This window comes from Tupaia chinensis, unplaced genomic scaffold, assembly GCF_000334495.1.
Source record: "Tupaia chinensis unplaced genomic scaffold, TupChi_1.0 Scaffold150243_1, whole genome shotgun sequence".
NCBI lineage: Eukaryota > Metazoa > Chordata > Mammalia > Scandentia > Tupaiidae > Tupaia > Tupaia belangeri.
This window is the reverse complement of record NW_006210084.1, coordinates 1,751,146-1,767,122: the sequence shown is the minus strand read 5'-3', so window position 1 is coordinate 1,767,122 and position 15,977 is coordinate 1,751,146. Positions and strand designations below refer to the sequence as shown.

The 15,977-nt window shown below is 43.8% G+C and overlaps 1 protein-coding gene across 1 annotated transcript in view; it reads left to right on the top strand.

The window, feature by feature from the left end:
- Positions 1-7,463: 7,463 nt before the first annotated feature.
- The window catches only part of PRPS2 (phosphoribosyl pyrophosphate synthetase 2), a gene marked incomplete at its 5' end in the record, with an annotated part of 26,354 nt that continues 17,840 nt past the window's right edge, over positions 7,464-15,977 (top strand). The window contains 3 exon segments of the mRNA XM_014585658.2: positions 7,464-7,647; positions 13,886-13,984; positions 14,632-14,756. Of these exon segments, the coding sequence (XP_014441144.1) occupies positions 7,464-7,647; positions 13,886-13,984; positions 14,632-14,756 (408 nt within the window).

Sequence of the window (15,977 nt, the reverse complement as noted above, 5' to 3'; positions counted from 1 at the left end):
GAGACGGAGAGGGAGAGGGTGGACACAGCGGGTGGGAACCGCATCAGTGTCAGGCGCAGTGGAGGGACGGCCCTGGGTCTGCTCGGGCCAGTTTCTGTGGCCCTGCAAGGTGCAGGGTGTGAAAGGTTCCCCCCACGTCCCCAGCCCTGGCTGTGCACTGGCTGTACCTGGGACATTCCAAATGCCGCTTTCCGTAACTCCCCCAGAGGTTCTGATGACGGGCGGGGGGCCGGGGTTTGAACAGCCTCCCAGGTGACTCCTGAGCGGCCAGGATGCAAACCTTTGGTATCCAGAGGGCGTGGTTGTGCCCAGGTTTGAAAGAGCTTGAGAACTCGTGGGCGCACGTGCTGGGCTGCCCTGGGCTTCCTCTCATTTTGCTGCCTTGAGAATGACGGACTTTCAGCTTCTCTGTGGTTCTGGGACGCGGCTGTGTACAGCGGCAAGGCTGTGGTGCGACTCTAACTTCCACCTGTTTTCCAAGTCCACAAGTAGCGGCCTCTGTTGCGTGCAGTCAGGAAGAGGCCCTCGGAAGCTGTGCTCAGGACTCCTTTTTCCATCTGTCTGAGTCCACAAGGCTCCTTGGTTCATTTCAAGCTGCTCATTTCTCCACCCCACCTTCAAATGCCTTGTACAGTTAAGCGTACACAATTACTGATAATGTTTGGTCTTTGGCAGAGATCCAGTTTACCTCACATGTCTGAGGTGTGGGGCTGGGACAAGCAGTTGGACAACCATATGCAAAAAGACCAACTTTGACTGCAAGACCCCTCACTATTTGCAAAAATTCATTTGAAATGGATCACAGACCTAAATGTAAAATTGAACACTATCACACTTCTAGAAGAATGCGTAGGAGAGTATCTTGATGACTTTGGATTAGGCAAAAATTTCTTGGTGAGGAGTACATTCACGTGATGGCGAAGACACCATTTCTTGATGGGTCAGATTTTGAGGATATGTAAATCCTCGGGGACTTCATCCAGGTGGTAAATTGCAGTCACACTGCTCTGGTGATAATGTAGGTGAAGAGACTGGATGAGCAACAGTTGGTCTGACTGCCCAGAGAACTTCAGCTAAAGACTTCTGCTTTGCAGAGCTTGGTTCAAAGTCTGGGAAATGCTCAAGGCCTCTGAAGAAGGACAGGGAGAGGTTTAGAATGTTGCAATATTTTGCCAGTCCTGTTTCAGTTTCAGCCACTCTAAGAACACAAGAATAGTTTTCCTTCAGAAAGTGTGATCAAGGAGAAAGTCTGGATGAAGTGGATTTTGAAAGCAAATATGTTGCCCTTCCATGTTATCTCAGTGCAGCACAATCCTCTGCTAAAGGGCATAGTTAATCTAGGTCAGTTCGTTGTGAGGTCAGTGTTGGATTTTTGCTAAGAGTACTGTATTACTGTTGGATGAAACCTAGACATTGAAGTAGAACTGTTTATAGGTTCATTTTTAATATAAAACTTACTCATTTTTACTTGGTTGAGTAATTTTTGTTTTGTTTTGTTTTGTTTTGTTTTGCCATAGGGCATATGTGCTCGCCAGAGAGAGACAGAGACAGAGGAAAAGTGAAAATCACCTCCCTGGGGAGACCACCATGCCACAATCCCTCCTCCTCCATTCTCCCCTTGGGACTCTGAGGATGCACACACAACTGGTGAGATTTTCAAGCCATAGAGTCCAGGGCTTGAACTGTGGAAATCTAACACCTTAACCACCATGCCACCTGCTGGCCCCTGGTTTGAGTATTTTATAACCACTACTTGGTAATTATTAATAGAAATCAGGAGTTCTCACAAACTCAACATGACGTCTAGGAATTGCTTATTATAGCGACATTGAGCATTTCTAGTAGAGAATAACTTTCTGACTTTTCTCTTTTCCATGAACTATACATCTGCAGGGTCGATTTTTACACAGTTGACTCTGTAGCGGGTACTGGGCTAGTGGTCTGGATTTTACTGTGTGGTGCTAGAGACAACAGAATGGCAAAAGGAAGCAAAAGTTGATTAAACTCACATAAGGGCCCCTTCCCAAGTCTCTCGCTGAGCCAGGATCAGAGATGTGGTTTGCTGTCTCTTGGTCACTGATCCTCTCATTGAACATCTTTAAAATGTGAGTTAATCAGACATAGAGCTTCCTGATTTTATCTTCTCTTCTCTAAATCATTTCATATATGTAAGGAGAGGACTGTCCCAGCTTCACTAGAGAACCCAGAAATCCCTTGATGACTTTTGAGGACAGCACTGAGGATGTAGCATTTTACCTGTCTGTTGGCCTGCAAATAGTCGTTGGCTTTACTATAAGACCCAAGGTTCTGGTTATCTGTTGGTATGTAATGAATCACCCAGAACATAAGGGCTTAAAACAATGATTGTTGGATTGATTCACAGGTCTACACTTCGGGCAGGACTTGGCCAAAGGCTTTTAGGAAACAGTTCCTAGAGCCAGTGTTGGAAAGGATAGGCAGTGGAAGCCACTGGTTCGTTAAGGCCTGGGCTTAAGGGTGGTGCATTATCACTGCAGTTACAATCTGTTGGTCAGGTGCAGAGACCCCACAGATTCAAGAGGAGGGAACATAGATCTTGCTTCTTGATGGGAAACGTGCTATAAAGTGTGGCCCGCTTTTACTTACCATACTCAGGCATTGTGGAGTCTGTCCAACTGTTCAACCTTATTTGGGAGTCAGTAAAGATCCTCTGACCAAATGGAAGATGGATGCTGCCTTCTGACTACAATTTCTTTTTGAACTTTATCTTAGCTATTTCTTCCATGAGTGAGAAAGCACCCTCAGCAGGGCCTTAACACTGTGACCCACCCCCAGCTTTAGCCAGCCCCAGATCATGGGCACACACATGCCTGGTGTACTTGGGTCTCTGGCTGTGAACCTGGAGCCATCCCATGTGGGTCAGCCTGGTAGAGCATTGTGTTTTACCAACAGGTCACTGTCTACCCCCATCCTCATAGCCACAAGTTTTAGAAGACTGAGAATAAAGATCAGGTGTGACCATCTTTATGAATAAAAGCAGGGCTAGTTTTGGAAAAAAGTTGCCATGGTGATGGTATTCTTTGTCCTCCCCTGGACTGCTAGTCATACGAGGATTGAAGTTCCTGAGGAAAAACAGGCCAAAGAATTTCGTCTTGTGGGATAAACAGTCACAAGACCGGGAGTTGGAAACCTTTTTCTGTAAAGGACCAGATCATAAATCTCTTAGGCATTGCTGGCCACATGTAGTCCCTGTTGCTGCTGCGTCTTACAGTTCTGTAAACTGGAAGTCCTTCGTAGGGAGGCAGGGCTGCATTCCCTTCTGAGGCTTGAGGAAAGAATCCATTGCATTCCCTCTTCTAGTTTGTAGAGGCAGCCCCCAGTCCTTGGCTATAGGCCCCTTCATCCATGTCAATGCCAACAACAAAGTGTCTCATTCTCTGACACTGAGTTCTTTTGTTTCCCTTTTCCTTTTCTGAGGCCCCAGTGATTGCTTTGAGACAATTTAAATAATCCAGGATAATCTCCCTATGGTAATATCTGATTAGCAGCCTTAATTCCATCTGCAAACTTACTTCCCCTTTGCCATGTCATTGAATACAGTCAGAGGAGTAGGATGTAGACATCTTTGGACAGCCATTGTTCTGGCCACAGCACCATTCTTTTAAGAATTATTTTATTTAACTTAATTTGTTTATTTTTAATTTAACCAGAGAGGGACAGAGTTGGGGGAGGGGGGTAAGAAAGCAAGCAAGCTGCCATGTCTGGGACTTGAACCACAGTTGGCCATATGGGAGTCTAGCACCCTTAACCACCATGCCACCTGCCAGCCCCCACAGCACCATTCTTAGTTCATGGTCCAGACTGAAACAGGCTGTGTACTGTAGTTTGTCAACTCCTAAACTATGTAATACTTGCTTTCCCAGTGAAGGTCACCCACAGTGGATGTGATATGTTCCCAAGGGAGTTATGTTTCGCTCCTGAAGACTCAGAATAGAGGAGCACACACAGAATTCTTTCTGTCTCTGTGCCAAGGCTGGCATTGCACTGTTTACAGCCATAACAGATCACCAAGAACCTCACCGAATGTTATCAGAACTCATTTGCAGAGCATGTCACCTTGAAAAGCTTCATTTCTGTCTTCTAATTATTTTACTGCAAGTTGAATATAAGCTTCTGTTGATTCAGATTACTCCATGGTATCCCAAATGTTGATTTGTTTTTAAATTTACATTAGATATACTTGGCTATAATAAAGCCATTTTATTGGGTGTAACTGGCTTCTGGCAGTGGGAGAAGGGTAACTATGTGCCTCATTCATAGTTTTTAAATCAGATACATTATATTTCATTTTTGGATCAATACATTTACAGCCAGTTCTGCCTTAATGTGACATAAATCCCTAAAAATCAACATGTAGAACAAAGTCCTGCAACAAAAACCAGAGGGCTCATGAGAAAAATGGGGCCGGGGGTATAACATTTAAATAAACTTGCCTCTGGGATTAACAGATGGTGTAGCGGTTATGTCACTGACTCCCACGTGGCCATCTGTGGTTCAAGTCCCGGACCCACTGGCTTGAAAATCACGCCAGGCTCATGTGCGTGTGCCAAAGACCCCAGGAAGAGAATGGAGAAGGGACTGTAGCATGGCCATCCCCCCGTGGGTGATTTCTTACTTTCTTTCTCTCTGTCTGTGTATGTCTGTCTGTCTGTCTCTCTCTCTGGTGAGCACACGTACCCCAAAGCAAAGATCTCTTAAAGAAAGAAAGAAATACTTCCCTCAGTGACTTACAAAAAAATTATAGGAAAGTAGTAAAGGAGGATAAACATTTTTACAGGTTTAAAAAATGCATGAATACTACAATTTAGTATGGCATTTTCCTTTGAAAAATACCTGCAGTTTGCTATGGCCATGGGCCTCAGAAGGATGGTGGCTTTTCAGCTATTTTGAGGTGGTAGAAGAGGGGTCTCTGAAATCAAATGGCAAGTTGTGACACCAGATATGGATAAGTGTGGCTCACTGTCCTCTCCAAGTGTAACCGTGCATATGTTTGTGTATTTCTAAGTGTTTCTGTTCAGTTGGGCACAGTGCAGTTTTCTGCATTCTCATCTCAAGGTACAAGGTCAGGCCAGGCATCAGCACAATGCAAAATGCATGTTGTGCTCAAATTGTTTCAAATATATGAATTATTGGAACAAATTTGCTTTTTAAATTTATTTATTTTTAGTTGCCAGAGGGCACACATGCTCACCAGAGAGAGAAACAGAGAGAGGGAGAAAGCACCCCCAATGGGGCATGGTCACACCACAATCCCTTCTCCATTTCTACATCCCACTGGGATTTGGGGCACGCGTGCACATATGCCTGATGTGTTTTTCAAGCTACCTGGGCTGGGATTCCAACTGCAGTTGCCATGTGGGATCCAGCTCCCTTAACCACTAGGCTCTAGGGTTAGCCCCAAGTTTGCAGTTTTAGAACAAGCGTTCTAACAGAGTTAATTGTGCTCTTGGCTCTTACTCAGTGCTCCATGAAGCACCTGCTCAAGCACACGGCACTGTTTTGCTTTTCCTCCCATGGGAGGCAATGCCATGGGTAGGCTGGCTCCCTCTCATGTTGAACGCCCAGAATTCTATACCTGGAAATATACACATTTTCAGATGTGTGCTTTTCAAACATTAAGCTCCTATTTACTCTTTCTCAAGAAGCTAAGGAGAATGCCAACCAGCAAAACAAGGAAGTACACCGAGAAAGAGGATAAGAAACTAGGAAATCAAGTGCAAGAGAGGGGTGAAGGGAATCCCCGGATGGCAGCTGTGAGTAGGCAGAAAGATGGCCCAGACCAGCTACCTCCAGGAGGAGAATAGGCAGGTCAGTAAAGTGCAGAGGTCAGGACTTGAGACCCCTGAAAGTGGGACATGAGACTGCTAGTGAAGTGTTAGGTAGAGTCAGGATTCAGTCCTTAGAAAGCTTAGCAGATAAAAACGGTAAAGGTAAGATAATTACCTACAGGGAAAACCAATTTTTTAAAAAAGTGCATAAAAGGAAAATATAAGCATTGGTTTATTTTTTTTTTAATTGCCCAAGGGTGAGTATGTTCACCAGGGAAAGGGGAAAAGCACCCCCATGGGGTATGGTCACCTTGCAATCTCTTCTCCATCCTACTCGGGTCTGAGGCACACATGCACATATGCCCCATGCGTTTTTCAGGGCACCAGGGATGGGATTCAAACCATAGGTGGCCATATGGGATCCCACTGCCTTAAGTGCCAGGCCATGCGGTCGGCCTTAAACATTGATTCAAGTTTACTAGTCATGGTTCAGCCCTGAACAGCAGTTTCACTGCTAAAATGTATTAGTCAATTTTAGTTTGAATGTGGATCCATATTGGGAAGATAGTGAGATGGGAAGAATGCTCATGAATGATGGGACAAAGAGGACACAGTTAAACCCTCATCTTCTATGGTGAGAAGTCTACGCTTAAGTGAGAAGTGAGAACATCACAATACAAACATATGAGCTAGAAACTTGAAGGTAAATAGCTAAAAATCCTCTCAAGACTTGAATTTGGGGCCTGCCCCATAGCCTAGTGATTAAGGGAACCAGATCTCACATGGCTGATGGTGACTCAAATCCCAGCCCTTAGCACCTTGAAAAACAGCATGTGTTTGTGTCCCAAATCCCAACAGGATAGAGAAATGGAGGAGAAAGGATTGTGGCATGATCACACCCTAGTGGGCGGTGTTTTCTCCCTCTCCTTCTCTGTCTCTGTCTGGTGAGTACACATACTTTCTGGCAATTACCGAAGAGTTGAAATTGGTTGCTTCTGGGCTGTTCATGTGTTATAACCCTTAAAGGCTGATTTGACTTTGTAAAGCAATATGCATGTATAATTTTAATAATAAAACTAAAACTAAATTTGCTGTTTTGCAGAAAAGAGTTAACATAGCGGGCCTGAGACTTAAAAAGGCCTGCTTGCAAGGTTGGCCTTGGCTAGGCTCTAAACTTGGATTTCTGAAGGGTTCCTGCCATTCCATGACAAGAATGGCTCATTGTGTGTAAACTCTTAACAGCTAATAAACAATATTGTTCGCTGAATGCTTGTGAGGCTGGCATTTCAGTACACACTAGGCAGAGTGCCCATGTGACCAGCCCCCAGGCAAAGCCCTGGGAGCCTCCCTGGTGAACAGCATGTCACCATGTGGTCAAGCATATCACTGTGTGGTCACAGCTTGCTGCTAGAGGTGTGAAACTCACCTTCCATGACTGCCCTGGGAAAGAGCTCTTGGAAGCTCATGCTCAGTTTCCCCGATTTCAGGCTATGCATCTTTTCCCTCTGCTACTGTTGCCATGTGTCCTTTTACTGTGATAAATCGTAGCCATGAATGCTGTGAGTTGCCCTGATGAATCATCAGACTGGGCGGTCTTGGGGACCCTTAAGATGCAAACATACTTTAATATGAATGGATCCATTTTGCTTTCCCTAGCGTCGAGATTGGTGAGAGTGTGCGAGGAGAAGATGTCTACATCATCCAGAGCGGCTGTGGGGAAATTAACGACAACCTGATGGAGCTGCTCATCATGATCAATGCCTGCAAGATCGCCTCGTCATCCAGGGTGACTGCCGTGATCCCATGTTTTCCTTACGCCCGGCAAGATAAAAAGGACAAGGTAGGGGAGGTGCATCTTGCCCTAAACATCTGCTTGGGGTCACTGTGGATATTTCCCCCCAACATATGGCTCAATTCGAGTATCTGGAAGATGTTGGCTTCCTCTCTTTCTCTCTCTCTCTCTCTCTCTCTCTCTCTCTCTCTCTCTCTCATTTAGAGGGCATGTGTGCTCACCAGAGAGAAAGAGGGAGACAGAGAGAAAGCACCTCCCAATGGGGAGTGGCCATGTGTAATCCCTTCTCCTCCCTCTCCATCCTGTCAGGATTTGGGGCATGCACATACATACACCCACCGTGTTTTTCAAGCCACCAGGGCCAGGATTCAAACCATAGTTGGCCATGTGAAATCTGGTTCCCTATGCATAGCACTTAACCACTGAGCTAGGGGGCTGGCCCTGACTTTCTTTTAATGATCCAGTAAATAATGTTTCCTCACCTTGACTTTTTCAAAGAATTGTTTTTGAACATGCCCTGTTAATATTTACAGATACAGAAACAGGTAGAGTATTTTTTTGCAAATAATACACTATAATTATTAGCCTCGTTGTGATGGGATTACTGTGTGAGTTTGTGGAGGTGGCTAGCACTAGATATACATACCACACACACACACACACCCAGTGACTACAAGTTAAACTGGGGGACATCTAAATCAGATCACTGACTGGTAACAGTGTCAGGGTCCTAGTTCTGACACTGCTGGAATTTTGCAAGAATTTTCCATGGGAAAACAGTGAATAAATAATCCACAGGACCTCTGTATTGTTCCTTACAAATACATGTAAACCAACAGTTGTCCCACAATAAAACGCTTAATTAAAAAGATAAATAAATAAATAATAAAAACCACCGTTATCTCTTTTTAGCCCTTTAAGACAAGCAGAGTTAATATGCAGAATTATTCTTTTAGCAGCATTAGCATTAGAGGGGAGGTACTGGTGAGTCTCTAGAAGAAAATATGGTTGGTTTTTGCCTTAGGATTCATCAGAGAATGAGAGTTTGAGGGGAACTTCAAAGGAGATTGTGTTGGTTTTCTAGCGCTGCCCTAACAGATGACCACAGTTCTGGAGGCCAGAAGCCTGATGTGGATGGGTCAGTAGGGCCATGCTCCCTCCAGAGGCTCTAGGGAGAATCCTTCCTGCCTCTTCCAGCTTCTCATGCTTCCTGGCATTCCTTGGCTTATGACAGCATCATTTCGATCTCTATATTTCTCCCACCAGGTTGCATGTGCTCTACAGAGAGAGACAGAGATCTGGAGAGAGAGGGAGAAGATACCCTGCAGTGGGGCACAGTCATGCTGCAGGCCCTTCTCCATTTCTCCATCCTGTTGGGATTTGCAGCATGCACACCAAAACCTTAGGTCACATATACCACTGTGAAGCCATGTCCTCCCACCTGTTATGTGTGCCACTTCTTTTCATTTTGATTCTGAAGTTTTATGTGTATTTTTAGCTGTCAGATTTCAGTATTTTATTTTTTCCAATTGCCAGAGGGTACACGTGCTTGCTAGAGAAAGGGAAGAAGAGCAAGAACTGCAATCCCTTCTCCATTTCTCCATCGTATGGGGATGTGGGGCATGCATGCCACCAGGTCTAGGACTCACTGTGGTTGGCCATGTTGGATCCAGCTGCCTTAACCACTAGACTGTGGCCCTAATTCCAGTTTTGAAAATTTTGTCCCATCACTATCATCTGTCATCCGTGTGGTTTCCACAGGATTGTTTAGCATTTTTATCCTTGTCAGTGTCATAAAGGAGCTAATTTCCTGCCACAGTTTCTCTCCCATTGGCAAGAGGTTTCGTGAGTTCCCACGCAGCAACTGCATTTGCATTTGCAGCCAGGTTTTTTCCCTTCCTGGAGGTTTGCATTTTGTATTTGGTGCTAGATATTTGTATCTTCTTCAGTACATTATATCCTTATCAGTCCCTTCTCCCTTGAGTGATTTGTAACTGAGGAACTCTTGAACTGGTACAGATATTGAGATGCCTGGTTTCTGTTTGCACGTATCTGATTTCTTGTAACCTCTTTTACAAGGTTGTATTTTGAAATTTTATTTCTTATTCATAATGAAGTCTTTGTTATATAGAGAAAGTAGCGTTGACTGTCCCCTGCTGCTTGCATTATAGGGTGGAGGGCAGCCCTCAGCCTCTGTCCCCTAATAGGCAGGACTGTCACCAGCCTCCATGCTAACAAAAAGACCCTACAGATTTCTGAAAACCCTTGTGTGTGGAACATTTGGAGGAACTGCATTGTCTGGCCAGCTGTTTCTTGGGTTTCCTACCACCAGACATTTCATGTGTTTGCCCTTTGGGGCCCTCTGAACACGTGTTTCTTTTCCTCCTTCCACCCTCTCTTTGATCACTTCACTGTGAGTGTGTTCCTTGGTAACAACATGGTAGCTGCTGTTAGCTTTTTACCCTAGTCAGACAGTTCTCCGACTTTCTTAACACAACTGCTGCTGGAAGAGCGAAGACTTTCGTCGTCCACAGCACAGAGGCAAGGACTGATAGTATTTGAGAAACAGTGTGGTTTGGCCCATGGGCTATTGTTTGCTAGCCCTGCTAAGGTGGATGCTCAATAACTGCTAGTTCTCTCCCATGGTAAAAACAGCAGGTTTGGGATTGCAGCTTTGTGATTTTTTTTTTTCATTTTTCAGTATGATTTTTTTTCAAGGCCATGTTCTCTTTTCGATGATAAGATTATTTCTTTTTATTTTGTAACTGAGAACATAAGGACTGTTTCCTGACATGAATTTCTACAGTCTTGCAATTTTTTAAAGCTTATCAAACACATATACTTTTAGCAAGGTGGCATTTGATACATTGAATAAGGTCTGGAATAATATTCTGAGAGTCTTTGTCATGACTGGGCTGACTTACAAAGTATTTGACCTTTATGCATTTTTCATTAGGGGAGTCGAATGTTTTATTTTTTACTACTGTGTCTTAACTCTGCCTTTGTTTAAATGCTGCACTAATTTTTCTCTATAGAGGCATTAAAATCAGTTAATTTGGAAAGATTCTGTTAGATATGTATCTGAACTGCACAAAAACCCAATTTGTAGACAAGGTCTGAAGAAGGAAATCGGAAATTCTGAACTGAGAGGCTGCTACTGTAGTTTTAGATCCCAGAAGTCAGAAACATTTGGTGCCACTGAGCAGAGTTGAGGATGGAGGATTCTTTTGTCCAGTGCCTTAGTCTTTGTGTTGCTATAATGAAATACCACCGATTGAGTAATTCCTAAAGAACAGAAATTTATTTTGCCTCAGTTCTGGAGGCCAGAAGTCCAAGGCAAGGCAGTGGCATTTGGTGTCTGCTGAGAGCTGCATCCTTAGGTGGGGACAATGCTGTGGCCCCACATGGCATCAGGCAGAAGGGCACTGAGAGATTGCTACCTGAAGCCTCTCATGTAAGGGTCTTAATCTCATTAGCAAGAGAGGCATCTTTATGGCCTAATCACCTCTCATAGGCCCCACCTCTTAATACCATCACATTGGCAACACTTTTGGAAGAGACACATTCAACCCCTAGCAGCCACTTAGAAAATTATAAAAAGAGCCTCAAATTGATCAGCATTGTAAGTCAGATTCTATTAAAAGAAGTTGTAGTGACCAATTTATTCTTTTTATTTTCCCCAAACTTGGTTAGATTAAATAATTGTCAAAATCAGTGAGATTAATGACTGAGCCCTGAAAATTTGGTGTTAAAAAGATTCTGTTTTGGGACCAGCAATTAGTGTAATGGCTATGTCGCTGGACTCCCATGTAGCCGACCATGGTTCAAGTCCCGGACCTGGTGGATTAAGTTCACGCCGGGAGTGTGTGCGTGTGTGCCCAAGATCCCGAGAGGAGAGTGAAGGAGAGGGGATTATGGCGTGGCCATCCCCCCTGGGGGGTGATTTCTCGCTTTCTGTCTCTCTGTTTCTCTCTGTCTGTCTGGCAACACACCCCCCCAAAAAAAAAAATCTCTGAAAAAAAAAAAAAAAAAAAAAAAGAAAAGAAAAAGAAACAAAAGAAAAAAAGATTTTTTTTTTAAGCACTATCATATGCCAAGTACAGACCTGTGTGTGACAGGGGTGAAAATCTCCAAAAGCAGATGTTTGTCCTTGAGTTGTGAACTAAGACATCTGTTTATAGAGTACTACTAATGTTGATCTTTCAGCAGGTGTCACAAGGCAGTCCCAATGGGAGGGGCAAAATCCTTAACCAGTGCTGTGTCTCTTTAGAAGGGAGACTATTTCTGGAATTGACAGAGTACCTTAAAATTGGGAAATTTAAACCAGGTCTAGAGTAACAAATGTACTGGCTTGACAGAGATGGGAGTGAAATGGGGACAGCACTGGTTTGTGGGTGTCATGGCAAAGCTTAAAGTGTTCTCTAGACAAAGGAGAATAGTCCAGTACACACTGCAGGGAGGATCCCTGGAGCAGAGGCATGCAGAGGACCAGTTCCCAGTAGGCTCCAGCCAGACGAGTCATACTGAAGCTGAGAAAATTCGGTTTTATCTCACAGGTAAAGAGCTTAGAGCAGGAGAGTTAAATGGTGAAAGCATGCATGAGGATACATAGTAGAGAAGAGTGAATAAATACGGAAAAAATAGAAAAACATTTCCCTATAATCTAATTTTTTAGAACCATCCACTGCTGACATGTTGAGGTTTTCTTTATATTTCTATGTATGCATGTGTGTATACATATTTTTATTATAAAGTAATATATTTTTATAAAAAGGAATGGTGCATTAGAGAAAATACAAAGATGTTAATGTTTTGATCTAATATCTTCCTTCGTGTTTTCACATGACTATACTGTGTGTGTGTGTGTGTACATTTAATTTTTTTTTTAATTTGACTACAGAGAGAAGGATAGAAAGGGAAAGTAAGAAAGTCAGCTGCCAGGTCCAGGGCTTGAACTATGGTCAGCCATGTGGGAGTCCAGCACCTTAACCACCATGCCACCACCTGCTGCCCCCCTCCCCCGTGTGTACATTTAAATGGGATTGTTGATCTACCATTTTAAATAAAATATCTTTTAAGCTTATGTTTCCTTTATGTGGTTGGTTTATAGGAATACGGTCATTTACAGCCAAATGCTGAGCTCTTCCTCAGTCCAATCATGTGTCAGTGAAGTTTCTTAAGTTTTTTAGTGTTGTTTGTTTGTTTTCTGTTTTTGTTTTTTTGTTTTGTTTTGTTTCTTTTTTGGATGGAGACAGTTTTATTGTCCATAATTTATGAGGTGGGAGCTAACGCTATAGAGAAGTTGGGTAACTTAAAGAGGACATAGTGTCAATAAATGACAATGCATCTATTTTGCTAAATAGTAATTATCAGTCCCCTTAAATTGCTCGTCTGAGACCGGATTCTTGTTGAATTTGTAAGAGCAATAGCTTGCAGCTGTGAGTATATGAACGCTTCTTTGCTACCTGAACTTCTTTTAGTCCCTGGCTGCTGAGGGTCTCTCGGCCTCAGTGATCACCTGTGCCACACTGCCCTTCCAGAATGCTGTTCTCCGTGCCTTTGTGGCCTCACCTTAAAAGGGGTTTCCTCAGAGGGACCTCTAACAGCCGTTTTGTTGAAATGTTATGTCCTTCCGGCTATCATCTCTTTCTGTACCTTTTATTTCACTTCTACCCACTTGCCCATCATGGTTCAAATCATACACATTGCGACATTACGTGTGCACGTGTTTAACTGTTTCTTTGATATCTGTTGTCTATAGCCGGTGTCAAACATGCTGTATAGTAAATAGAAAGTGTTTGGTGAATAAAATGGAATGAATCAATCTTTCTCTCTCTCTCTCTCTCTCTCTCTCTCTCAAGGTCTTGCAGCCTCAATCCTCCTGCCTCAGCCTTCTAGCTGGGAGTAAAGGTGTGTGCCACTGCGCCCAGTTCTTTTTTTATCCAGGGTCTTGTTCTGTTGTCTAGGCCAGCCTCTAGTTCACAGTCCTCCTGCCTCAGCTTCCCCAAGTTGCTGTGGTTACAGGCGGGCACCATTATGCCCAGCCACTAGTGGTTGGACCAGGAATCGAACGTGGGCTTGTCATGTGACTCAACCTATGGATCACTGCAGCACGCCACCACAGCTGGGCCCAAATATGTCTTTAGTTGTTTAAACATGAGGAATAATTTTCTGTTATGCTTTGGTGATTCCATCTGCGATTTATCTTTCTCACATATATCTTAGTGGAAAGAATCTAACAATATTCATCTTTTTCTGGTATAAAATCCATGTCGTTATTTTTTAGAGCCGTGCTCCAATTTCTGCGAAGCTCGTGGCCAATATGCTCTCAGTCGCCGGGGCAGATCACATCATCACCATGGACCTGCACGCCTCTCAGATACAGGTGCCAGCATTTTCTCTCTGCAGATGGCTAAGTCCGAACTCTCTGTTAAGTTAACAGATTGAGAAGGAGGCAACATTACTCAGGTTCGAGTTTATATGTGGCCACTCTTGGATTTTTGTCTTACTGAATTTGGGACTTATAATCTGATGCTAATGCCACCTGTCTCTACCACCCCCTGACCTCCCTCCCATCAGTGTTGGGCTGGGGGGGGCCCTATGTAATTCCATGTCAACTTCTGGAAAATCATTACCACAGCAGAGTGGTAACATGTTGAATAAATTTCTTAACCTCTTCCAAATTTAGATTCTTCATCTCTCAAACAGGCCATTTTATACAGTGCCCACTTGTGTTATGTAATGAATGTGAAAGTCTTTGGTTTATATTAAGTGCTTAAGAAATAGCAGCCCTAACGCCCACAACTCTGCAAAACCATTCTAGTCCTCAGAACTTCTCCCAAGGGAGAGATAGCACTAAAGTATGCCCCTGCAACGTATCTGTCTTTTGATTTAATTCTGTTAAAATTAACAAAGGGAAGCTGTTATGAAAGCTTCTTTTTAATTCATAAAAATCCCATTATTTTGAATGAAACCAGTTGTCTTTTTTAAAAACACAGAGCCCTGCAATGTGACACTCACTTCTCCCCTTAGGGTTTCTTTGATATTCCTGTGGATAATTTGTACGCAGAGCCTGCAGTCCTGCAGTGGATTCGAGAAAACATTGTGGAGTGGAAGAACTGCATCATTGTCTCGCCTGACGCTGGGGGAGCGAAAAGGTAGCACGCAGGCTATACCAAGCAGATTTCTCTATTTGTGATCGCTTTTTCCTTTGTCTATGTATTAGATAAGGATGCTTGCTTCTGGTGACTTAGTGCTTTATTTTTTTTTTTAAAAATGGAGCCAGTAAGTAGACTATAGGCTCTGCTTCCAGGGTAGAAGCATGTCATGTGTTTCATCAATCATGAAAGAAAACAAACACCCACACACATGCACACACATTATGTGTGTGTATTTGTAAATTTGTTTTTAACCAGAAACAGATCATTTTTTTCCAATTATTGTTTTCTGATTATAAAAGTAATGAGTCCAATTGGAAAACAAGGCTTTTATTTAATAATACAATTGACTGAGCTATGCCTTCTTTCTATAAACAGTTGGAAATGGTAGCCAAGATAGCATGCAATTTTGTGAAAGCAGTCTGCGTATGTAGAACATGAAGAAAAAGATCTGTCTGAGGCCAAGGCATACAAAAGGGACTGAGGGGCCAGCAAGTGGTGTGGTGATTAAGGCGCTGGATTCCCACATGGCCAACTATGGTTCTGAGTTCCACACCCAATAGCTTAAAGAAGGGGCTGAGGGGCCAGCAGATGGTATGATAGTTACGGCACTGGTTTTCCACATGGCCAGCTATGGTTCTGAGTCCCAGGCCCAGCAGCTTGAAACTCACACCGGGCACATGTGCATGAGTGCCCAAAATCCCAAGAGAAGAATGGAGAAGGGATTGCAGTGTGGCCATTCCCCCTTGGGGGTAATTTCTCAGTTTCCTTCTCTCTGTCTCTCTCTCTGGTGAGCCATCACCCTATGGCAAAAATCCATAAAAATAAAAAAAAAGGGACTGAAAGTTGCATTCAGGTGGCTCAGGGATGGGGATCAGATCTGGGATGAGGCTGGTGGCTTGGGATTCACACTCACATAGGACCTCCTTAGAGAAGGGAGCCGAAAGCTGACCTGTCACCAAACTTTACACAGGCCTTTGGACTGGGGACAAAGCAACCATGCACAGAGATGACCCAGCTGTGTGCCTGTGCCACGTGCGAGGTACAGCAGAATACCTGCTCTCCCTGTAGTGCCAGGACTCTGCATGGAGAAAGCTAATGTGGAAATTGGTCTCAGGCTGCAGAGCTACTGCTCACAGAATTCCACAACCCCAGCTGCCTTCGCACACACTCCCTGGTGAACTTGACCTTGTGCCTGCTGATCCAGCGCTGGAAACCAGC